The sequence below is a fragment of the Linepithema humile genome, chromosome 3 (assembly GCF_040581485.1).
Source record: "Linepithema humile isolate Giens D197 chromosome 3, Lhum_UNIL_v1.0, whole genome shotgun sequence".
Taxonomy (NCBI): Eukaryota; Metazoa; Arthropoda; class Insecta; order Hymenoptera; family Formicidae; genus Linepithema; species Linepithema humile.
In genome coordinates this window covers 8,121,494-8,147,756 of record NC_090130.1, presented here as the reverse complement: position 1 = coordinate 8,147,756, position 26,263 = coordinate 8,121,494, and the positions used below count along the sequence as shown (strand labels likewise).

The 26,263-nt window shown below is 39.8% G+C and overlaps 1 protein-coding gene across 8 annotated transcripts in view; it reads right to left on the bottom strand.

The window, feature by feature from the left end:
* Positions 1–26,263, bottom strand: part of Fas2 (fasciclin 2) — a 97,932-nt gene that overhangs the window by 70,030 nt on the left and 1,639 nt on the right. For 5 of the 8 annotated variants that reach the window (XM_067351660.1, XM_067351666.1, XM_067351661.1 and 2 more), the window contains exon 1: positions 21,899–22,393. The exons of 1 other annotated variant lie outside the window; for it this stretch is intronic. In XM_067351660.1, coding sequence (XP_067207761.1) covers positions 21,899–21,962 — 64 coding nt within the window. In that variant the 5' untranslated portion in view covers positions 21,963–22,393. Of the gene's footprint in view, positions 1–21,898; positions 22,394–26,263 lie in introns of those variants that run through there. 2 more of the 8 variants (XM_067351664.1, XM_012374247.2) reach the window with 1 other exon arrangement.

Genomic DNA, 26,263 nt, shown 5'->3' with positions numbered 1-26,263 from the left:
ACAGATTTCGGTCCAATTAAAATCGGACGATGACAAGTGAGGGTCATGATTGGTTCAATGAGAGGCTGCCGAAGGATTTATGATGTCCAGGTTATCGAACTTGGTCCTTTGACGGATGATGCAAGGGCGGGAAGTCGGTATTTTTCACAGAGGACATCTCCTCTCCTTCGGCCTTTTCACCGAAAAGTCCCGCGAACGCTATTCACGGTAACGACGGCATTAGCGAAGTCGGTCGGCAAGAGTCACGTCGTTGAAAGATATCGCTCCTCTTAAGATCATAGAATAAAGTTTGAACAGCTTGTCTGAGTAGCTTGCGGAAGTTTCCTCTGAGAATTCTTGATTGACTTTGCTTGTTCTTTAACCGGGGACTCGAAGGGGAGAACGTGTGATCCCACGGGGACCGTTTCCTTGATCTGACTCGCTAATTTTGGCAGATGGTCGCCCGTGAGAGTCCGAACCGAGCCGGGCAAACATTGATTCTATTCGGGAATAAACACTCCCCCGAGCGCGGGCGCATTCGTCTCTCATAAAGTCGTGAAGAGAAGACGAAGGAGCGAGGCGAGAAAGCAGGGCGCGAAAGAGGTGGTCGGACCTTTTATCGCGCGCGCAGGCTTCTCTAACGTAAAGTAAATTTTATCTTTTCGGCATCCAGGATCTCCGTCTCCAGAGAGGGTGCGCAATCTTTAAACTCGTGAAAATCGCGACACCTTTAGCCCTACTCGTTCCTTCTCGAGAAGGAAGTTATTATAATTAAGTAAAGGCACGAAGGCACGAAGACCCGCCGCTTTTACACTCCCCGGAAGTAAATTTTTTTAACGATCGCAATTACGAGTGTGAAGTCGGACGTCGCGGAAGATGGCAAGAAGCGAAAAAGAGAGAGCCGGTAGAAATAGTGATGCTCGTTTTAGGAACGGTACAGCGGATGAGAGAGAGAGAGAGAGAGAGGGAGAGGCATCTCGAGAGTTGGACGCGCCCGGGAAAAGAAAAATTTAATTTCGCTATTCGCGGCGTACTACTTCGATGCTTGGATGGCTGGTGATAATTACATGGTCGCTGCACTTCCTCTTTGGTCCAGCGATACGAACGGGAGAAGAAAAAAGGACAACTTCGATAAATAGCGTCGACGACGATCGCGAGAATTATTCGCGGGGAAAATGCGCGCATAAGAGCGCGTTCTCCGCGTGGCATTTTCGCTCGTACTTCTTTTCCGCGAAAGACGCAAAAGAGAAATTGCGTCTAGAGAACGAAGAAAATTAAGTATCACGTAAAACGAAATTACACCGTCGCTTGAACGCGGTGGAAGTACCAGGAATGTATACGTACAGTCAGTTAAATTGATAGAGATCTAGGTCGGTATCAAAGTGGACTGCGGTGTTAGTTAAAATATGTTTGCGGTAAAGCTTTATGTTCTCACATATGTAGCGTTGAAGGAGACATTAGTTTTCACGTTAATGTTTAACGAAGTGAAAATTAGACAAAGAAATTGTAAAATTAGTTTTGCTCGAAGAAATGCTTAGTTGTGAATAAATAATTCTTGAAAGAAAAAAAAAGAATTGAGACGGAAGATACTTTATACGGAAGTAAATAGATGTAAATTAAAAAAAAAATTTAACGAATAACTTTGAATAATTTAAATTAATCTAAACAGCACTAAATGTAAGTGGAATGTAAATATATATTCATTTCCATGTCGCGATAGCCAATTACGAGCATTTCAACGAAAATTTCAAAGGCGAGCATGGGCAAGGCAGACAAGCGGTTGAAACTTTAATTTGTCCAGTCAGCCACTCGGAAACCGTACCTCGTAGTCGTCCAGGCATATATACATATATATACAAATGCATTCTACTGCGGTGTGGGAAGACAAGGAATAGAAGTAACTAGTCGTGGCTGGTGTAGGTCGGATCTCGACGGCGAAGGGGCTGAGAAGGACACCGGAATTGCGAGATTTCCTGGTACTGCTCGAGTTACACGCGCTTTGTCTCGCTTTAAATCCAAGTAGTTAGTGTCATGTTATGGCAAGCCGGCACCAACCGCCGCGGGCCGAATGCACCATTTGTGCATCTTAAATGCACGCACCGCGTCGCAGCTGTGCCTTTCGCTTTCCATTTCCTACCTAAACGCATTAACTATGTACGGTGTTCGACTCGTAACGATTTCCTCATGAAAACCGCGCGCGCGCGCGTTTATATTACCATAAGAAAAAAAAAGAAAAAAAAGAAAAAAAAACATGCACGACACAAAAAAACACGTACAAACATAAATAACTAAATATATCAGAGTTTTTTAATTAAATCAGATATCATAAAATGCAAAATAAAATGGTAACGAGAGTCAATTTTAATTTTGTAACAGCCATTGAGGAATACTTTTTAATTACTCATACGCTTAATTTCTTGTTTGGAATTAATCATTCGTGTAATATCTAACACAGAAAATGATGTAATTGATTAAAGACAACCTACATAAAGCACGCTTTTACGTTAGTCCGAAAATGACCCGGAAAAGGGCGTCCAGCTCGCCTTAAAACCGCGCTATCTCCTGAATAATACCTGCGATCCATTATTGCGACCGTCATTAATCGCAGGACAAAATTGCGCCTGGCTGCTCTTCGGGGATTTCGACGGGCCGACCCCTGACTCGGCTCGATTTGCACGGCAATGCGCGATACGCGCGAAGCTTTCGGCTTCGATGCTCACAAGTACAATTACGCCCCTATAAATCACGGCACTCGATGGGAATGAGGGTGATCGATAGTGTTTTTAATTGCGATACATTTCCGCTGAGGTAATATACCATGTGCTCGGCTGCAAAGCGTTAATAACCAACGTTGTCTTCCAATTTGAGGCCCCATTAATTAACTTCAAAATATATACATTTTTTAATAGAAACCAAAGGTATTTTTTAAAAGATTTCATTCTTCAAATGTCCTTTTACTTTTGATTCTGAATATAAATATGTATGATAGACTTTATAAAAAGATAAAAGTTAAGTTTTACTTTAATTAGTACGAGAGTTCAATAATTAATTGATGGCCTTTGCCGTTATTATACCTCGAACATATTTAACTGATAATGAAACATTTTCTACCGCAGACCACTTTGTGAGAAAAATTTTCAATCACTTTGCGCTACTGTTATTTAAATATTGTTAACCTTTACGTTTCCAACCTTTGCATTTTACAAAGAATTTTTAAATGACAAAGAGATCGTGATAAAAACGTTGACGTGAATCTACAATAAAAATAACGTAACGATGTGTAGAACCGATTTATATCATGTGGTAAAATAAATAATCGATAGAATGAAAATGCAATCCATGCAAATTGAATTGTGCTCGAATTGATGGTTTCAATTTTATGACCGTAATTGTAGATTATCGGTTTATTAGAATTTCATTATATCGCGACTACGAAAGAAGTTGACGTAAATTACATATAATCCATCTTTCATGTTCGCGTTCGATAATGTAATCCTGATCGATGGTCGGAAATTCATTATTTGCGCGTGGCGCAAAATGTGAAAATTACCTTTCCAGCTTTTCCAGTTATCCGATTCCAATGAATAAATACTGAATAAATTACATCTAATGTTGCGTTACACCGAATCTCATTATGAATGCGAGAAGCTATGTACGCGCACGCATTAAAAGCCGAACTCGCGTTTCTTCATCAAGAGCCTCTTGGGATATTAAACGAATAGAATTTCAATTGCGCAGCGGTGTTTTATAGTAAAATACAAACTGTTTAAATAATTCCGAAAGGGCAACCGGGAGACGAAATAATTCAGTTCGCGCGGCCGTGAAATAGCGGACTGAATTCTCGTTTGCGTCGGGCGTATTTTCGAACGAACAGCTCTGTAATTACATCGATGTAACGTATTCCACCCCGAGAAGAATGCGCCGTGGCGCGGCGCGTAAATTACGCGATATGAAAAATGCTTTATTTAGCCCGATGTGTACATGACGTGTACGATTGTGCCGGATGGCCATTAATAATTCATAATGCATGCGGGTTTCGCAAATACTTGCGACGCGTCGTCTCTCGCGCACATGAGACACACACACACACACACACACACACAGTTCGCAATTTAAACACGAAGAAACGGACGATGAGCTTTTCCCCACCTCCTCTTATCGCGGTGCAAAGAATACGCGTTTTCATGGCTTCCAAGGTGCGGAAAATTGCGGGAAGGAGGAAGCCATTTCCCTCGAAAAGCACGCTTTTATATCGTATGCGTTCGTACGCAGTGCATATAGAAACCGAGCGACTCGTGCGGAATTGCGCAACTCGCATATTAAGTACGCGGTCGCGGCGACGTATCGCGTCTCGTCATCTGTAACGTTCAACGCATGGACTTCCTTCTCTCATAAAAGCCGCTAATGTATACACAAGAAATCTGCTTAATGATATATTATGGAGATTGCGCGAAAGACGTACGGGGGCATCGTACTCATTAAAATTTCAAGTGAACAATTTCGATTATAAAGTCGGATATCACGCATCCCACTCGCTTTACTTGTTTCTTAAACACCTCCTGAATTTAACAATGAAAATGTTATTTTAACGTTGTTCATAAAATTATACGCGTTATGATTCTCTTAACACGCTGAAGAATTTAATCCGATGTCAGTAAAGTAATCGCGAAATCTCTCGTTCGCAAGTAATACGCAAATGTCGAAGACCTATAAAAACACTTAAAACGCTATCCGCTCTCCCGTTGCCGGCTGCAATCGCGACTTTGCATAATCAAATGTCTTTTCCACGGAACGCTTTTAAGCGGAGGGATAAACGATCCGTGGCGGCTGGGAGAGTAGAGTACGGCGTGAAATTATCCGACAGTGTTTTTCCATGCATCGAAGACTTACAAGGCACGGTAAGTAAGAACCCTCTAGAGCTGCGAGGAGAGGATTGAAAGCGCATGCGAGAGAAGCCCCGCAAATTAATCGACGAAGCGAGACGACGACTTTGGCGCGGAGCGGGAGACGCCGTCGTGAAACAACCCTTCAATCTAAATTCAATTATTCGCTCGCCCCACAGCCCCGTGGATACCTTAGGTATCGACACTTGAAAATCCGACGTAAGTATTCCGGACGCGAGCGCGGAGGCGCGCCCGAGAAACGAATTTTCCTCGGCAGTTACCGCTCCGAAACTTGCAACACACGGCATTACGTGAGCGACTCACGTGGTAATAGAAGAAGCTTAAAGCACTCGTCGACTCTCACAAACTTTAAACCACCTGCTGACTACGGCGAGCAGTTCATCCACCCGAGCGTGATATCTCTCCGACATTCGTTAATGAATTATTTGCGCGAAGCTGTATAACTGGTGCCCAGGCAAACAACTTAATTGGCGCGGACTCGTATTTCATGTGCGTCATATGTTCTCCCACGAAATTATTGCCGACGGCGGTGTACATGTTTCACGTCTGCTTTTCTTGCATCTTTGCAACTTGGATAGCTTTTGTGCGCCGTTATCTATTGTTTCTATTCTCCGATCGCCCGACATTTTAATTAATAAAAATAATAGTATAAAAAAATTACTTATTTTTATAACATTTTTTATAGTTAGCTAATTTGACAAATGTGATATGATGAAATTATGGCAATCGATTTTAGAAAATATTTCTCACCGCTTGACACAAGTAATTTATTATCACTGTCAAATTAACCCAGCGTGAAATAATAGAGAATTCTTGCAAAGTTTTTCTAAAGGAGGAGAATTTATTACGCTTTTCGATAGCGACCGTGTAACTTACGATTGTGCCAGTTACCTCAGGCGGCTCTTGCCCTTTTAAGGGAAAACTTTCGCCATTGCTTTCACGCCTCTGAAAAATTTGCCTCCGTACAAACGACACTCGTTAGACTTTTACGAACTTTCGGGTTTTACGCGCGTCGCGCCGAAACACGTGTTCTCTACTCGCCTGTCCGCGAAGGCATAAATATACATGGATATGGTAAACAGCGGCATGTGCTGCCCTAATCTGTGTAACCGGCGACATACAGCGACGTTTATATACCGCGACCCTTCGGAAACTTATTGGGTCGACGAGGTCGCGGCGTCTTAAAATTGCCAAGAAGACGCGATTTATCGAAAGTTCAAGCAATTGCAGTTTAATAGACGGGCAACATAGATCGCGTGCTTATTTATCGCAATCATCACAAATATTCGTGCATTACGAAACAAGATGTCGTATTAATAAAATTAATATCGACATAGTTTGATATCAAGTGACGTTGATTTGACATTCGCGAGAAAATATTTGTCAAAATACAAGTTTATTAATTTTGCAATAAATACAACTGCAATTAATTGAAAACATTTGATGTACAAGCTCTATACATTAATAAAATTATTCGATATTACATTAACAAAGTACTTATTAATTCCCGTTCAAATAATATTTCTTTCCCGACAATACTTTGGCCCCTCGATTTACTTTTCCGCAAAGATGAAGGAAATTTCACGACGTACGTAAAAGTAGATTTCGTACAATCGACAGGTGGAACGTAACGTTGACATTTCATCCTTCAGGAAAGTTTTTGGGGAGGAGAAAGAGAAAAAAGACAAGCAGCTTCCGTATTCTGAGCGATAGGATAATAAAATCGATTTAATGCAAGCTACGCGCGTTGGTCATTTAACTCGATTTAAACTCAAAGTGTTTACGCGGTTAAGCGGACGAGGAAATTGCCCCTTGATCGCCGCGATAACATGACTTCGTTAAAAGCGAGAGCAACTTTCGCGTTACAAAAAGATAATTGGCTCGATATCGTGACCGCGGGAAGGAAAGAGAAAGAAGGGGGAGAAGAGAGCCGCACATGCGGTATACCTGAGTGCATTTCTCTGTCAAGTCGTCGGCGACGACGCATCCGCGATGGCATCCCCGCGGGATTCGTTGAAATTCTACGCGGACGACAGCGGTAATCCATCAAAATCAACCCTTAACGTTCTATATACGGGCCTCACTCTCCAATCTCGTTGCGAAAGACGCGACACAGGGTGACGCGCAAGTCCAGAATTAAGCTCTATTCAGAAGAAACGACGCTGAATTACGGTCCATTCAAACGAGATGACTCTGCCGGCTTTACTCGGTTGCCGCACTCCGCGGTTATTAATTACAATAAGCCGACCTCGTCATCCATGGGGGTTTCCACGTGCGGAAACCTCCTACTATCCCTATCAAGCGTCCACTCTTACCCGAAAGCAAATGTTTGCCTTCAAGATCAAATAGATCGTTGCCCTTCCCCTTACTATTGCCGACTGTCTGACATCGAATTAAGACGCGATAACAGAACGCGGTATAATTTCGCCCGCAAAAGCCGTGTCGTAATAATTCAAAATAACGAAAATATGCGTAGCGAAACTTTTTTTTTTTTTTAGCAAATCGATAACTGTAAACATTTTTCCTAAAATTCTTTAGCCATAAAAAAATATATACTTTGTGAATCTGTGAAACGTGTTTTGTATCAACTGGAATGCATTTAAAAAAAATATCGTTAATATTTTAAATGTTAGTTTTAAAAAAGAGGTATTCTAAAATATTAAACATTTATAATACGTTAAAAAATGTCATATCAATGGTATTTGTAAAAGATATGTAAAGAATCACATATAATTGCGTCCGTTTGTATTAACGCGTTTTTATCCAATTTGTTAATCCCACGTGATAAAAATTATGACATCGTTTTTTCAGGTGGAGTTAAATCTCCCTCGTCGCAGCGGGATGCAATTACTGCGATAAGCAGCGAAAAATAACACCCAGCGAAATTAACATGCCATACGAGTACTCGCATGAACAGTGCTATTAATTTGTAGCAATAGCACGTCAGAGCTTATTGACAAATAATACGAGTATGAATAAGATAAAGCAGAAAAATAATAGATTATTAAATGATAAATTATCAAAATTCTAATGTTTGTTAAATTTATTTTTCTATTGTTGAATAATATTTTGGCGTAAATATGTTGCAAAACAGATATGTTTTCCGTAGACAGTTTAATTATCTATGTTGTATGATAGATGGACAAATGCAAAACATAATATTTTGAATGATTGATTTCCTGTATATGGTAATAAATCTTTCATATCTTTAATACTCTGAAATAGAACCATTGTAATAGCAGATACAAAATCATTTTAAATTCCATTAAAATAATCTTAATAACACTTAGATATGAGATTAAAAATTTTATATCGCAGGAATGTTATTTCATTCAACATTATATCTCAAAAACATGCAAACATTTAGATTGATTCGAAAAAGTGCTTACAAAATATGTCTTGTTAAAAAAACACGTTTTACGTAAAAGTCGTAAAAGAAAAATATCGTCCGGACACGGATAAAAATTTATTCGGTAGGTGGACAATAAAATGGCTATCGTAACGTGAAGTGCTTCGAATAGTGCCGGGTGTATTTCAGAAAAAAACGCATACCGCAATAACGTCGTGTCGTATGCTGGCTTTAGCTAAAAATACGGTAAACGTGTTCTATGGCGCGTTTGCATCGCCAGCGATAGTTTTGTTGGATTGCGCGATCGTGCAAATACGATCGATCGCTATCATTTCGAACGCAATCGCAATTTTCAGAGAGTCGAGTGCGAAGTGATCGAAGATAATTACGAATCAGTAGGATCAGTCAATCGCTATGAAAGAGAGAGAGGAAGAGAGAGAGAGAGAGAGAGAGAGAGAGAGAGAGAGAGAGAGAGAGAGGAAGAGAGAGAGGAAGAGAGAAAAAGGAAGAGAGAGAGAGAAAGAGAGAAGACGATGAAAGGTGAACGGGGCGCACCCCTTAATTCATTCGCGTGAGCGATGCGCGAGCTTTCACAAGCTCATAATGCAACACCGCCGCGTGTACCGCTGCGTTTTCGATAATTGCGATATTCGTTCGAGTGGCGGAGCGACGCGCTAATTTATTAATCGAATCGATCGCGCGCATCGACGCGGCGCGTACATGCATAATCAGCGTTGTTTAAGGATGCAATATTAAAGCGGCCGCAGATACAATTAGTTGCGAGGGAAAATATTCAGTTACACGTTATCTGTACACAAATTACCGATATACTAGCCTTCCGTATTCCTCGTGAAACAAAATGAGATAATCTGTGGGTGGTATTATAAGTTTTATTCTCGTTACGTTGTTAAATTAACGTTGCGATGATTGTAAAATTATTGTTAATTTTAATAAATCGTTATTGCGATTTAACAAAAAAAAAAATGTATGCACTGCAAAAATTGTATGAAAAACAAATAGCTTGAAAAGCCGCGCAATTTAAATTGCTCAGACGCTAAACAATGCACGCAAATGCACGCAAAAACACGCGCATTTATCGCAACGGGAGCGTGCGTAAGCATACACATTCCGTGCCGTGAGGCGTGCTGAACGCGCGAAAGCGAATGTCGTACTCGATTCGCGATCGATTCGCGCGCGAAAACCCCTGTTTTATGCAAATCTCGCCGCGTTTGCTGCGAGTAATAAATTATTCGCTCGGTCGAGTCCGTTTATGGACGGCACTGGGAGAGATTCGTATACAAGAGAGGGCGGCCGTTCCCCTTTACTCTCTGTCGGTACTATTTGTCGCTCCCGGCGCCGTAAATACGACCAAATATTTGCCGCTAATAAAGCCTATGGCAAGGGATAAATATTTATCGAACGTCACAGATCCTACGACGAGTTCGTTCCACGTACTCGATCAGGTTTTAAAAACGGTGGAAAAAAAAGTCATACGTACTCCTCTATAAAAGGACAATGTATGTAAACTTAACCGAGGTAACGAATAACGCTTCCGTATTTGTACGTTTGACATATCCGATGACGGTTTACCGTAACTACCGTAACAAACCAATGTGGATTGCTGCGGATCGATTTCATGCTCTTCGAAGCGCGGAGAAAAATGAAACGTTAATTGCGCTCGTTGCTACGTCGCGGAAGCGAAGAGTTATTAACGCGGGGATTGCAACATGCAGCGGTGGACGGTGACACGTGAACTGCGGCAATGTCCTGCACGCATGCGAGTATAATCAGCGAGATTCAAGGTTGATTAATCGCCCGATTTCGGTGCACTCGACGAGACACTTTCCCAATAATTGCTCTTAATAACGAGAGCGGTGTGTCACGGTTTTAAATAGGCGACGCTGTTTCGGCGTTGAAGACATTTTGTATCGCGACACCGTCGGGCGTTCGTCGAGTGCAGCAAATGATAATCAAGCCGATAATCGAGGGCACGAAGCGCAAGTGTGACGAATACGAGAGTTTAAATGTGACGACTGATTGCGACTGATATTCGTGCCATTTATTTAACGCGCCGTTGAATTGAAACACGACGCCTACATCTTGTCGCGAGAACGTTTGTTTTATGAATTATTACACTTCTTACGGCTTCCCATCGTCACTTCTAGTTCTTATAGCGTTAAAGATGTGAGTTTCAAACTTCAAAGCGCAAAAAAATGCAAAATAATAATTTTCAATTTTTACATAACGTACGTATTTGTTTATATTGTTGTTGTTTATTATTGTTTCATTTTTATCGCGATTCAATCTATGCAACCTTATTGTCATTTGGAACCGACGATGAAAATTTGTAATTTATAGGCGACGGACCGTGATGCGTAACGGGGGACATTCAATTCGAAAATAAATGTGACTTTCCGTAGTCACACTGACGCGTCGATTGAAATATTCGTAAAAAGGTGACGGCTGACGGAACTTCCTTCCGTCTGGACGTCATACGGCTGCCCAGTTATATGGGGTGTCCGCAAAATCCGCAATAACATGAATATTTCATTTTAATTATAATTGTATTTTTTTAATTAATTTCGAAACACGTAAAATTCATGAAAAATAATCTTTAGATATTCATCAGTGCAAATTGAAAAAAACGCTGCTTAGTTTGAAATAAGTTTTTCATTAAAATTATGATTTACATTCGTTATTTATTTTCAACTAATTTTAATGTAAAAAATTGCAATAAATTTTTCAAAGTACATTTAACGATATTTAATTCAATTGCATGCGGTAACGCGTAAAAAGATACGAACTGATCAGTTTTTTTTTCGCATAAAATTGCGATACCCCGTAGAACGAAAAGACGAACCGGCGCCAGCCGAACCCGATACGCATCCGCAACTGCAATCCGGAAATGCATCCGCATGGTAGCGTCAGATGACGTGCAAGTCGACGTAACGCTGTGTATTTCACGCGACAACAGACGGGTTTAACGACCGCCGGCGAATAAGAACGTCAGCCCGAAACCCGAGCAGCCACTGCTGTCGGCGTCGTCATCGTTATCGCCGCTATCGCCTTAACCCGCTAGTCCAATTCCCATGGATCGTTATCCCGAGATGCCAGACCCGGCCCAGCTCGTTCTAATCCAGTTCACGTGAAAACGAATCTAACGGAAGCGCGGCCGAGCAGCTATAGGGAGTCACGGCCGACCTACCGCTTTAATGACGGACCCTAACTCCCCATTAAGGTCGGATGGCAAGGTGGATAGCCGCGCACAAAGACGATGAGAGCTGCTCTTTCGCTTCGCGATCGTAGTCACGTAATTTCTTAGAAGAAAAGAAGCCAACAGAAAGGAACGGCAAAGAAGAAGCTGCAACCGGGTCCTTGCGAAAAAGCGTACAACTACCATAGCAACGAAAAGATGTTAAGCCAGCGGTAAATCCCGATTTCCGTAAAATAACTGTAAAGCCATTTACTGTTGCGAGAAAAGGCTTCCGCGCCAATGGCGATTCGAAACTTCCGCTCGCATCAAACGTGCTTCGACGAACGTTATGGTTTTGTAAAATTCACGAATCCGATATAAAATTCACAGTATTACGAGTCTGGTGTAAAATTGACGGTATTACGAGCGGGGTCGAATCGACGGATTAACCGCTGACAAAAAATTTATACATCGGTTTCGGTTACTGCCTGAGTATCAAATGGTAATCGGCACTAGCATTACTCGGACTAAATGCATTATTAAAATGATAGCTGTCTAGTGTTTTAATTTTTAAAAACGAGACAAATTGTTCAATGACTTTTTCAGGCTTCAATTTAGAACTTTTGAATAGATGACAAAACAATATTCTGACAAAGGCTAAGACTCGGCTTAGCATCGAAAAATCGATCTCTGAGCGTTTCTAAAGATTGAAAAGATTTTCCTAGTAAATTCTAGGCCGAATAATTCAACACATTTTTTCCTAGAAAATGGAGAGAATGGAATTTCTGGTGATTTCGTATTTATGTGCTAATCCGTTCCTACTTCGGTGATATTTCCTCTTAATGCTTGTAGTTTATACGCGCAAATTTCCCAATGATTTTCTCGACGCGACATTTCGTCAAAGTTTCGTCAAAGTTTATAATTTAATCACAATCGCGTCTCGACAAACTGCAAGAGCGAAATGCAAGCCCATCCCACTAACATTTTCAAAAATATTACTTTAAATATAAATATTTATATAATTTTATACAATTATTATATTATTATATTTATATAACTTTTTCCGTGAGAGATTAGTAATTTGTGAGACACCCGATGTAACAGTTAGGCATATGACGCTACCTCAAAGGGGAGGCTCGAGAGGTGGTCGGTTGAAAAGTTGAAGAAGGGTCTTCTTTGTCCGCGCAGGTGCATGAGGCAGGTTGCAGGCATAGAACCAGAACAGGTTTGTACAAAAACGGCCGTAGTATGGGGTCTACTTCTTTCTACCCTCTTCCCCCTTTTCTCCCTTAATCCTACCCCTCGCTCGAAGGAAATATTTTGTGAGCATTCCTTACGCCCTTTCCTTTTCGCATATTTCTAGTTGAATCCCGCGCACATGTCACGCAGCAGAATAAAATATAAACGACAAGATTACTTGTGCTTTTTTAATCTAAAGATTTTTCAACCAATTCGGAATTAATTTTTTGTTTTAATCGAGAAACTGTCATTTTCTATAAATTTTAAATGTGTAAAAGAGTCAATTAAGTATAAAATTTAATAATACACGGTGAATATCGTGAAAGTCTGAAGTAATTAAAAAAAGGCTACAGGTGGGTCATAGCGGCTATGAGCGGATATTGCCGCAATTTGCAGAACTTCGATTAAAATTATTATAATTAAGCTTTGTAATTAAAGAAACGATTCGCACCGATTATACGGCTTTAATAATATTTAGCGACTGGAAGTGACATACAATGTATCAGGCTTGTTCTGCCTGATGGTTACAGTGCTTCACCGACAAAGTTACATTGCTTTGACGAGCTTTTTCGAATCCGATTGCGCTGGTCAGTCGCACACGTGTGCTTCAAACGCGAGTACAGAAACGACGATTATTAGTTTCGGAATCCCTGGGGTAGTTTGGAAACGCCGCAAACGCCGGAACTGCTAATTCCGATTACGAGAGGCCGATCCGAAATCCCACTATGAGATATAATCCCCGAATAATTGCCGAGATTTGTAACCAGCACATGTAAGTCAAATTTGTGTTTCCCCACACGTAACTTTTTGTGGTTATTTTGTATTAATATTATTTTTTCCATTTGTGCGTAATAAAGAATAAAAAGATATTGCAATCGTATAAGTCGTTTGTTTGCTAATTTATTTATTTATAATTTGAGAGTCTGTAGCAGATTAGAAGAATATAATAGTGCTAATTTGAAATTATCATCGACTTTATATTTCCATAATAAATATAATTTGAAAAATAATAAAAACATAATCATAAACATTACTTGACGTGAAGAAACCGTTTTTCACTGAAAAACCATTCATGCGCGTCGGCAATTAACGCTTCTCGGAAAAAAAAGTTTGTTAATGAAAGTATGCACAAATCGAATTACGAGACGCCGCTAATTCGCGAGCGTTCACTCGAGGAGAGCTCTCTTTTTCGCATTCAACCAAGCTCGCTCGTTCTTTTTTAATAAGCGCACGCCGGAACGATTCGCCATCTGGGCCGGCAGGATACTTTAATTAAACCTTATTTCCACGATTTTTTCACTTCTCTTTCGGAAACGACGCAACCGAGACTTTTATAATTCCACAAACGGGAAGAGTCGCGGCGACGCCGCCGACGCCTCGCGGCGCTGTAATTTGTCCCCTTTATGAACGGCCGATCGTAAAAGTGACCCAACGGCGAACTGTTCGCTGAATTATTCCACCGAAAACGGCGTATGCGCCATTTTACGACAATGTAAAAACGAAATTTTGCCCACGTCTGAGTGAAACTTTAATCATGCTCCCGTTATCGTCGAACTTATTATCGACATTGAGTAATATCGGTACGGATGGAGATTAATTTCAGTATCGATTTAATTACGCCGCGACGAAATGAAATATTGAGCAAAATAAACGTATATTTTAAATCAATGCTCTTAATCTTTTTCGTTATATTTCAAACATGAATAAATAATTTATAATTTACATTTATTATCATTCTACATTATATGAAATATTATATTAATCAGCCATCATTCAGATATAATATTTTTAACAGTTTTTCAAACATTACGTTTAATGAGAGCTGGCTTGAGATATTTCGATTTTCCTCGATTGACAAGTTTAAAATAAGTTTGTTTTAGCAGTTTGGTAAAATAAAGGTGCGTCGGTATTTTGACTGTAAAAATATTTCTGTACAATTATATCAGTGTCTATTATTCTTATCAACAATTGTAACCGACTGAGCTCTCGACAACGTATAGAGAAGAGCGTATATTTTTCCTTCCCGAGAGACGAGCATAGTTTGAATAACAGCGACTGTTATTTCAGCAAGTTAGCGCTCGTCTCTCAGACGACGGCGAAAGCACTGGGCGGGTGTGCGAGCTTAATTCACATCGAGTATTTAACTAGTTAATCCTAGTGACGTCACCGAATCCTTTGACTCGTTAACAAGACGCGTCTCCATTGCGCGCGTGCCGAATACGCGACGCAACAGAACAGTTTCATTCATCACGACGCTCTGTAGAATAGAAACCTGAGCAAGAAGCATCTCGAGATCTCATTCATGCATTCTCCCGCGTTCAATTTCTGTCCGTTTTGAATAGAAAGACGACCACACTTATCAGAGAATCGTTAATACATCCTTCTACGGTGAAAAAAGAAATAGAAAAATTCAATTCAAAAGAATCGGATTGTATCACGCGACACAAAATTAAGTGATGTGTTATCGGGCAGCGTCAGATACAAGACTTTGTTATTTTATTCAGCATTATGTAAATCTTGAAGGAACTTTTCTAACTCATACCATTTACTGTTGATTGCATAACACTATACTATTATCAACGTTTAGTCATCGGAATAAATCGTATAGCGATGAGGCTACAGAAAAATGTGTCAATTGCAAGATATTTTTACCAAGTTCATTTTTTTAAACTCTAATAAGTTATGCCGGTCCGTTATTGACATCGAACTTGGACTTTCAGCGGAAAAGAAAAATTACACGAGTCAGCGCGCAGGAAGATTGCAGCAAATGTAACTTGAGTAATGTGAACGATGCATAAGGTGCATATATAAGAAGAGAAAGAGAGGGGAACAGCGAGATACTACGTCTTAGTTAGTGAGATAAATTTCTGCGATCGTGGGAGCAATAAATGATCATGAGACGCTATGAACCGCACTGTATACGTTACATTTATCTACCCTTACTACTGATTGCAATAAAATGATATGTAAAATATGCATAATGCAATTGTGTAGTAATAATTAAGTAATAGTAAACAATTATTGCAATTAATAATATACAATTGTATACGCGTATTTTAATTCTATTATATTATTAATCGGCATGTGTTATTCTATTTTGAAGTCAGAGAGAGAGAGAGAGACAGACATTATTTTACGCACACACACACACACACACAAAATCTCTTATAAAATTCAATTCTTACACGGAGAAAATTTTACATCAAAAATTACTATGTATGGTATTAGCCGCGGACCATGAAGTCGCGAACCGAAAATTTTTACCATATTTTTCACATGTGAATTAATTCCTTCATGGTCCGCTGCTATCGTAATTTTTGATATAAAATTTTCTCCGTGTAATTTACTACTATTAGTATTATTTATTACGTATATTATATATTTTATGATGTGCATATATTTATGCATAATCGTATTCAAGATCAGACTATTATTATTCGAACAACAACAATTATTCTCTGAATCGTGCGCGACGAGCATTGATTCCGAAGCAATCCCCCGATAACATCGCGATGCGCCGCCGTTGATAAGATATCGAAACGGATTCTCAGACCCAACGGTTCTTCGACAGACGACAGTTCGACGAGTTCGCGCGCCCGCTAGGCAAACGAGAACAGGTGGTGCGTTATTTTCTTACGGCGGTGTTTGCTCGAACGGTATCAACCATGCGATCGATATCGCAAACGTACGTCGTTATACGATAAAAAGCAGCTCTGTTTATAGACTGTCGGAATATTGCAAACGTTTGCACAGATAACACGTATTTCAATTACGTGCGATTCAATTATACACAACATCTTCATAGCGCAGCTCTGCGCAAAGACATCACGCGCTTTTTGCGTGTTATTTGTAATCATGCGAACTATGTAAATATTTGCAACGGTGCAAACAAGTGGGTATTGTAAAACCTACTTAAGCGGAACCATTTCGAATGATATCATGTAACAGCGGCGCACACAATTCTTGATGTAGCTTTAATTCCGCTGTCACACTGTGGCATTATATTTATGTCGTTAATTTCCACTCTCGCATATATATATATATATATATATATATACATGCATGGAAATTTAAATAATTTGGTTAATATCTACGCTTCTTTCACTTGTTATTTGCACATTTACGCTAATTAACTTAACCCGTTAAATTAGTTATTCATATAAAATATTTTTGACATGTTTTTGATGTCCGCAGAAAATTTATTCGCGGAATGTACATATTCATTTTTGCATCTAAAACTGACATGACATTTTTATACCCTTTCTCACAAGCATTGTGCAAACTTTTGTGTTTCAACGTTAATTAATTTAATAGAAAACTGCATTAATAAAATAAAAAATATAAGTACGCATAAAGCATAAAGTTCACGTGCAGCATAATTTTAGAATAATACAATGTGAAAACCTGTTCCGTTCAAGTAGACTTTTACAGATTAAAAAAAAAATGATAGGAAAAGCGGCGTCGGCGAGAAATGTTTTCGTAATGCATTAAACGCGTACGAGCGCAATTGCAACAGCAAACTGCGGCGCTGTGCACACAGTCTTCTATTATCATGAAAAACGCCCACACTGTACGAGTTTTACTACCTCATTAGGTCTTGCGTCACTTATTACGATCGCGCCAAGGATAATCGTTGCTGCTCTCGATAATTCTGCCGCAGGATAATTCATGAGAGTTCGAGAACAATTTATTAACGCCGCGAACGACGAATCTTCCCCGGCGGCGATTTCGACGATTCTTTTCCGATTCAACCGTGAAAGTTCAGGGTACGATTATTACTGAAAAGCACTAACATATCATTATGAAAATACATCCTCTTTCCTAACATAACAACGTGGAATTGGTTGAGCAATTATGAAAACAAGAATGGAGAGATAAAAACAGCGAGAAAGCGACAAGGACGTATTTTAGTGCCGTGCAAATCCTCGAGAGGATGCGGAACAGGAAGTATAAATTTACAACTCACCCGCCTAAGAACAATACTTCTTATTATCACCACGAAAACATGACTGAGGGAAAAAAGACCTCTGGGTATTGTTAGTCAAACAAGCTGCTTCGTAATGGAGCAAAACTTCCTGCTGACGAATCACGATGCAACATCCATTTGCGCAATCTCATCGCGAACGACTCGGCGGTAGAATATCTGAATGCTTGCAGCGCGATGATCACGTGAGATAAATGAAATCGAGATGATAAGCAGCACTCGTTGCAATCGAATTGGTATCAAATGGTGTGTATTAATAGATGCTTCGTCCGGAAATTTATGAAATATCGTATGCAACTCCAATTTTTTGTATCAACAAAAGCCTATCACATTTCTCTCCCGAATCGTAAATAAAAGGGCAAAACATAGGACACATTTTAATATTTTGCCCAAAAAGTACAATATACAAATTTTCATTCACCTATACAGGCTGTTCGAAATGAAATACAAATAACAATTAACCGCAGCCCAAATTCCGAATAGCAATAATGAAAACAGGGGTAGCAAGCCATACTGTCGTCATTAAAAAGATCCGCCGTGAGGCAAAACAAATTACCGCGTGCAAGAATCGTAATTAAAATACGCGTTGCGGGCTGCGGAAGCAATAAATGAAAGCAGACGTTCGTTGCACGTCCGGCGCTTTCGCCGCCAAAAGATCCCGCATTTTAAGGCCGACGGCGGACCGTTTCCGCGTAGTTCCCTGCACAAAATTTCCCTCCGAGAGGCACGCTAATTATTGACGACGCTGAAAACGCGCGTTAAGGATCCCTCTTTCCCTTACCGTCGTTCCATAACACAACACGGGGTGACTCGCTTTTACGGTATCCGTTGAAAAAACCACCGCGGCTCATTAAGCGGCGCCGGTTCATTCCCCTCGCCTCCGGTTTCCGCGGCACACATTTTTTTCCAACTGCGCGCGAACAGTGCAATAACCATAATCAACGCGATATCTCCTTCTCTCTCTCACGAATAACCGCGCGATAAACTACCTGAACCACCGGCGCAACACTGTTTTCCTATCGCTTTTCTTCTCGTTTTCCGTCGACCGGTCCGCGACGGAAAAATCTATGATCTGTAAGATAACCTGCCGCAAAGTCACTTCCGGCACAACCCCGTTCCAGTTTATCGTTTATTTCGCACAAACAAGAAATTACTAACAGTGTGAGAAGAAAACACGAACGACCTCATTTCAGCAGCCTAGTTGCCAAGCACCAAAAACTGAAAACGCCCAACTTGCGACCAAACTGCGATTATAGAAAAGTTGACTATATATTCGTGAAGGCGGAATATTCTGCATAATAAATAGTTGTTGCGACACACATTCGCCAAAGACGAATATTGTAACAAAAAGGGTAAGACATAATAGCTCCGTCTCGTTCTGTCGTGTGACGTTAATGACAGATTGTTTGGCCATTTGTCACTGCTGCGACTTTTTTTTTTGTTCATAAAGATACTTGGCACTCCTACTTGACGCCACAACAAACTTGAACGTAATTCACTTCCCAACAAACCTCATGATTATTTGCATTTGTCTTGACGCTCTCACTTATAATCCTCAGGAATGTAATGAACTAACTTTTCCGGTTATAGTACTATTTTGCTGAGAACGGAAGAAGTCCAACAGTGACGGATGACCAGAGTTTCCGCAGACACCCGCATCCATCGCACCGAGCATAGTCTCGGCGATGTAACCTGAAAATATTTCCCAAGAGGTTTACGACGAGCATGCCCGACTGACGTGACGAAGATCCATACAATTACATAGACGTAGCATCAACCGCCATAATTTATACGCGCGTCGAGCGACTCGCGACAATGAGACGACATGAAAAAAAGGCGAAAAATGATCCATCGTTGTCTAAAGAAGACGATCGAGAGCGGAGGCACGTTGTAATTTACGATGGAAACGGAGAAGGACGCGCTAAGTCCTTTATCCGTCGAGATGTCTCTCGACTTTTTCAGTACCAAGTCTCGAGCTCTTCTTTGTTAAAGAACGCGAAAGGTGATCGCCCGGCATGTCATCGTTCTCAATTCCCGTGGAGATACCTGGTCTATTGTCTGCGTCACATTCCTTTCCGTGATCCCATTGTAACGCAATCGAAACCTGATGAGATTGTCACGTTTTAAATTTAAAAAAAGAAAGTAACGCACGATCCTAAAATCGAATATACAACATTCAACTTTGTTAAGAATGAAATATTTTGGTGTAAAATTTTTCTAAAGAGCGAATTGCGAAATTTTTATTATCGAGGATCTTTTAGAATTTTTAAAAAGTTGACAGAGATAATTATTTTCACATTCATTAACGAGAATCCGTAGAAAGTAAATGCCAACACGTCAAACTAATCTTCACACTGCTATCGTTGCGTAAATCTTGGAAATGCTACGTGATTAAGTACAAGCTTCTAGTTTCCAAGTTTCCACCATAGAAAGGGAAACATGTCTGGGAAGAAACAAGTATCGTTCAGGTGAGATGCGAGACTTGAAAGTGAAATGTTGCAGCGAACGGTACTTTTCTATCAGCTTTTTCTTACACACTTGTTCATAGATTATGATCAGCAAACGGAACGACGGCATTTGTAAGGCGGAGAGACAACATGAAAAAAAGAAAAAGGACAAAAATAGACGCTGATGGTGTTTCGCAGCGATTCGACGAAACCGGACCGAGGTAAGAAAGAACAAGAGAAGACGGAAAGAGAGACAGCTTGATGACGGCCTCGTGGAGAGCCGGATCATAAGCGAACGATCGAAACGAAAGAGAGAATACTCGAGAACAGGAAGAGACAGTATGGAGGGGACGGCAGGGCAGGCTCAACCTTTCGCTATAATTTACGCGAGGTCCATACCAAGCAAAAGATCAGCCGTGATCGAGCGAACAATTTTCAGAAAATCTAAGAGCATAATAGAATTCCTTTTTCTGCGACTTATGCGAAGATCGCGAGGTATTGTTGACGAAGGACTCTTTGGAGAAGAGGTACCTCAGGTATCCCCAAGCGCCTAACAGGTATGCGGACCGTTTACTCAGGTGCGTCGACGAAGAGTCTTTCTTCGGTTCGTTTTCAAGGAAAAATCAAGAGTACGAAAACTGTTTTCACGATTCACTGCGTTTCCTGATGTAAAAATGCGAAATGCGAAAATAATGTAAAACTATATGAAGAAATATTTTGAATATAATTAAAAAATTATTATAATCGTTAGCAAAAAACAAGTTGATTAATATTAATAATTTTCAAAATGTTACAAGAGTTGTTCAAAATAATATAATTTTTTAAATCTTATGCAGTATTATTTAAAATTCTTTACCATCAATTAAAATAAACTAATTTCAATAATGTTTAATTAATGTATCAAAAATTTTGTTATTGAGAAACGTAGAAGCAGTGCTAAAAATAAAATATCTACTGCTTAAAATTTGCATCCGTTTAAGCTCGATTAAACAACTTCAAAAACTTGCATTTTATGAGAAAAATAATTTTATAATAAAATTTTTAATTGATTCATTGCGATAATAAACTCAATTTTGCATATATATAACAAATTTTCAAATAAATTATCCATTCCAATCTATTCAAAGGTAAATCGCAAATCTCCTGTAATCTAAGATATCTAAGATATATCTATCTTCTGATTCACATTTATTGCGAATTTCTCAACGCTAATTCGCTCTCAACGCTGATTCATAACTGATGAATTCGCATACTTTTGCAGCTCACACATCGCATACAGGCACAACTACACGAGGAGAATCAAGTGGAACACGTTCACGAATGCAGGAAGCCGCATCCGTTGAGAAATCACGCACGCAACGTAGGACGCGTATCGTTTCATTGGAACAAAAGCGAGGATACGCGTGAAACCGAACCGGCCAGATCAGGGAAGCCAGGACGGACGAACGACGGTTGGCGGCCGTGTTTAATTCAAACGAACGTGAAAGACGCACCGCGACGTGAAGTACCTCGATGCCGGCGGATACGATACGTGCACCGCTTGATATTCAAATTCGAGAAGCATTAACCGCGTAAGTTTGCATTGAACTTCACATCGAATTCCAGAGCGGTGCGGCATGGCGGTTAACCACCTGCTGAGTGTACTCGCGTGCCCGCTAATGCATCTGTCTCTCTCTTACTTCCTACGCCGAGGTGCGGCGAACGGTACCACGCGAGCGGTCCCGTGGGAAACCGCGCGCAAGATTCCTCCGACAGGATTCCCGTACTGGCACGTTATCGCGTGACGAATACTTTCGCACTTACCTGCTAGCTGTAGCAGCAGAACGGCTATCGCGACGCAGGTGGGACGCTCACGATAGGCTGCCATCGTGATCGCTGCCTATTTTCACTCTCCTCGAAAAAGAGTCTCGTTCTTCACTACACCGTTTGTTCTCCGTCTCTCGCTAGGTTTTTTTTTTTTTTTTTCGTTCACTGACACCACACGGAACTTCGATTTTCGAATTACAATCGATAGAGATCGATCGTTCTAAATTACTGAGCGACACAATGCATTCGAATGATCCTTACTTAACAGACCGACCATGAGAACACGTCACGACGTCGCGCTGGCCGATCTCGAACTGTGGCGGGGAGCGCCATATACGCGCGCTCGGCACGGCCTTCGACAATACTCGGCTCTCTCCGTCGACCACGAGATCTCGTCGGCATGCAGGTATAGCCGCGAACGGTGACGAGAGGAAACTCGCTAGCCGATTCGCGCGCGACTTTCCGCAGTCGAATCTTTTCCCAATCTATTCTTGCTTTTCCTTACTACAATCTGTACGATCGGTGATTCCTACAACCATAATTGACTTTATATTTTCCTAATGTTATCTTTGATGGAAATGTTTCCAATTGGTTTGACTATGAGCAAATCCAATTTTGATATGTGCTCGCATTGAACATATTCATGCATACATTGAAACGAAAATACGATAAAGATGTAATTTTGAAAATCAAATTCAAAATAATAGTTAAAATGTGTTTGTTTTACTTATAGAATACTGCACCAATATATATTTCTTATCAAAGATAAATTAAACTGATAGAATTAATTTAGTTAATGAAATTAATTAAATTTAATGAGATCAAAGCCGTTCAAGTTCAAAGCTTTATGTATTTGCAACAATATCATATAATACTAAAGCAATAACCTCTTGCTTTCTGTTATTTTCCTACTTATTATCAAATTTAAAATCAAAGCGCACGCAAAATATGTTATTTACTCAAATTAAAGGTTAAATCGCACGTTAGTTTAGATTTTTTACACGTAAAACCCCTATATTAGTGTGCTACCTTCCATATACACCGACTCTTTCTCGATCGACCATTTATTTTCCCTCTTACGAACGTCACTGCATCGTACGCTCGTAAACACGGGCGTAACACTTTCCCAAACGAATATAAATCTCTCGGCGGCAAGGGATTTTTGTTTATAGGATATACATATACATAGCAATCTTGTTTTCGGAATTTGTTTCGCTCTGTGTTCTACCCACATATGCAAAAATCGGCGATTTATGGTAACGGCAGCTTATCCAGTCGCGACGCATAACTATGTGACTATTGATGCAATATATTAGACTTTAGTCATCAAAAATGAATACTATCTTAATCAGCTTAGTGGTGCAATACAGGAAAAGATTAATTAACTCGATTGGAAACTAAATATAATTACAATAAAATATGTTAACTTTAATAAACGAAATAAATTTAGAAAAAAGATTTTAGAAGAAAAGAGCAGAATTAAACGATATATATTATATAATGTAATGTTAACTCTTGTCAATCTTTTTGATCTGTAACATTAATAGTATAAAAAATATGTCTTTCACAAGATCAGAGATTACTCTGCAGAGATTGAACATTATCTGCTAGGAATTTATAGAACATTAATAATTCATAAAGATATTAAACTTTTTTGTGGCTGTATATAAGTCTGTCAAAATTAGAAGCAATGGTTAGAGCACTATTTTCAGTAAATAACTGATTTTATTTATATCAATTAAAAAAAGGAAAAAATAAAGAAATGAATATTTAGCACTATATTTCATGTCTTATAGCGAATGATCCAATTTAGCACGATTAATTTAGCTTTTAATAGCATTGTTGCGCGAATACTCCTGCTCAATTAATCTCCGGATCCCAACGTATGCGAATACACGCCTCTTTCATTACTATTATGTCACGTGCTTTAAACGCCCTCGTTTAACGAGTTCCTTCACCACCTTAAGGTTTATGATACACGCGACGTTATCGTAGAGCTTTTCCTATGACAAAGGATTCCGCGAAGATTGATAGCATATCTGTACCTGCGCTGCAAACTCGCGCAAATATCGTCACGGTGTTAACGATAGATCCGTAATGACGTATTTCCTGTATACAATTACTCGAAAGAGGGCTTATGGCGCGTGAATGACGCGGTTGATTCAAGTTTACACAGAGACACGCTCGATGGAAATGGTCGGAAAATCGAGGTCGCTGCGTCACACAGTAGAAAGGAGAAGTTTCCTTCGAGAAGGGGCTAGTTATTTGGACCATCTAACGATCTCGGCGATGTTCACAATCAGCTGAAGTATTTATATTATTGTATATCTTTCAAGCGCATTAAATAGTTATGTTGAATTCTATGCTAAGACTTTTTACTAGACAAATATTTAAACAGTCAAATGTTAGCAATGTTGGCAATTTGACGGAAAATTTGTCAACATTTCTAACATCTTGCTTATTGGAAACATAACATTGTTAAAAATTATTAATTCCATTGTACCAAATTGGTTGATGCAAAAGAGAGAGAGCGTTTCGATTATTCTGTCTTATATATTACATGTGATGCTACAAGTCCGAAGTAATACTATTCCGATCCAGCCTCGAGTGTCACTCCCCTTTTATTTCAAGAAGTATACAAACCCTATCACCGACTACGGCCTTTACCTCTACGGCCTCTTTCTCTCAAGAGGGTCGTCCTTTTTCAAATAAACCCACCGACCCTCGCGTGGTTTACGTAGGTTCGACCCTTGCGTCTTTCGTGATGCGAGAGAACGTGGCCGTCTCTCGTGATGATGACCCGAGAGTCAAAGAGAGAGCAAGAGATACAGACGGTCGACGCCTAGCTTGTTTATCATTTGTCAGCAGGCTGTTTACATCGAAGTGGGCCACAATCATGGATAGGGGGTGCTCTCGCTTTTTCCGTCGCGCGAAGTCAAGTGATGACGTTCGTACTGTCCTTCGTAACGTCTACGTATTGATCGATCGCCTGGCAATAAAAGAATCTATGCTTGTTAGGGGACGATTGATGTATCTAATTGTCAGTCAAAGAAATTGAGCAAGTCATTTTATTAAATTCCTGGAAAAACTGGATTATCATGAGTTTCATCATGCAAGTAATTTGAGGCTCGATGAATCCTCCACTATGCTTTTAGGTGAAAAGCTCATACAAAATTAATTAAATATTATCCGCGACTGTCTAGGAATATTGTAAAATTTATGACATATCTTCGGCATTGTTTGTAATTCATTAGTGAAAAAGCTAATACTTTCCGTTTCTTGCGCGACTAATCATTGGAAGCAAAATGAGACGCGTCTGCTAAGATGATAGATAGTAATTCCCGCGCGGCTTCTGCTAAAACACGGCGCTAAGGTTTTATCGTCTTAAAGCTGTGCTAGAGAACCCGTCATACTAGTGGTTTTCTGACGGCTTAGTAAGCACCAAAAGTGGATCTTGTTTTACTGAAGTGCTCTGAGCACTTTTCATAATGGTGAATGTTTCTCGCGATAAGCCATCGTTATTCTAATAATAAATCAAAGTGTTAATGACTTTGTTAATGATTCGTGAAGCTTTAGGATATCCGCAGTATAAGGTTCGTTATTTTAGCAATTTCAAAAAACAGAGTAGATGCAAATTTTTTTATTCGAATGTAACTGTTGTGTGTGATGCAAATTTACATACGTTCTATTCGACAGCGAGTTATCACGTTTCCGTTGCTTTCTAATTGTCTCGCTTAATCTTCTGTTGCCCGACGGGGATTAATAAACGTTGGATCGTCAATCCTCACACATGTCAGAATCGTGAACAATAGAGAAACAGGAAATAGGAGAGCGAAAATAAGTCGAAAGGTTAAATACTGGAGACAGAGAAAAATGTAGGGATGACCGAGACTCTGGGCTAAATGATAAAATGCGTTTGTATCTTCCATCTACGAGCCGAGTTATTAAACACTTAAATCTTCCACGGTGCATAAAAAAAAACGATACCAAAAGCTCGTAGGAGGAGAGGCGTGTGGGAGATGCGAGAAATAAATTTATGAGGCACAAGTGATGCGCTGTTCCTTTTCGAGAACGATCGCGCACTGCTAAATTAAATATTTATTTCACGATGTTTCTCCTAAGAGCTGACGGCAGACTCTTCTCAATAAATAAACGGAAATATTTCATTTCATCGAGTACCAATCATATCGATCAGTGCAGTTGACGGGTTAAAACACGGTGCAAAAGCTTTTTCTGATTTTAATTTCTGCATATTTATAATTTATAGAGAAAAGAAATAAAAAGATAAAATTTTCCTAAAATAAAGTAGAAGACTATCTATGAAATAGATTTCTAGACCTCAGCAGATATTCAAAGATATTT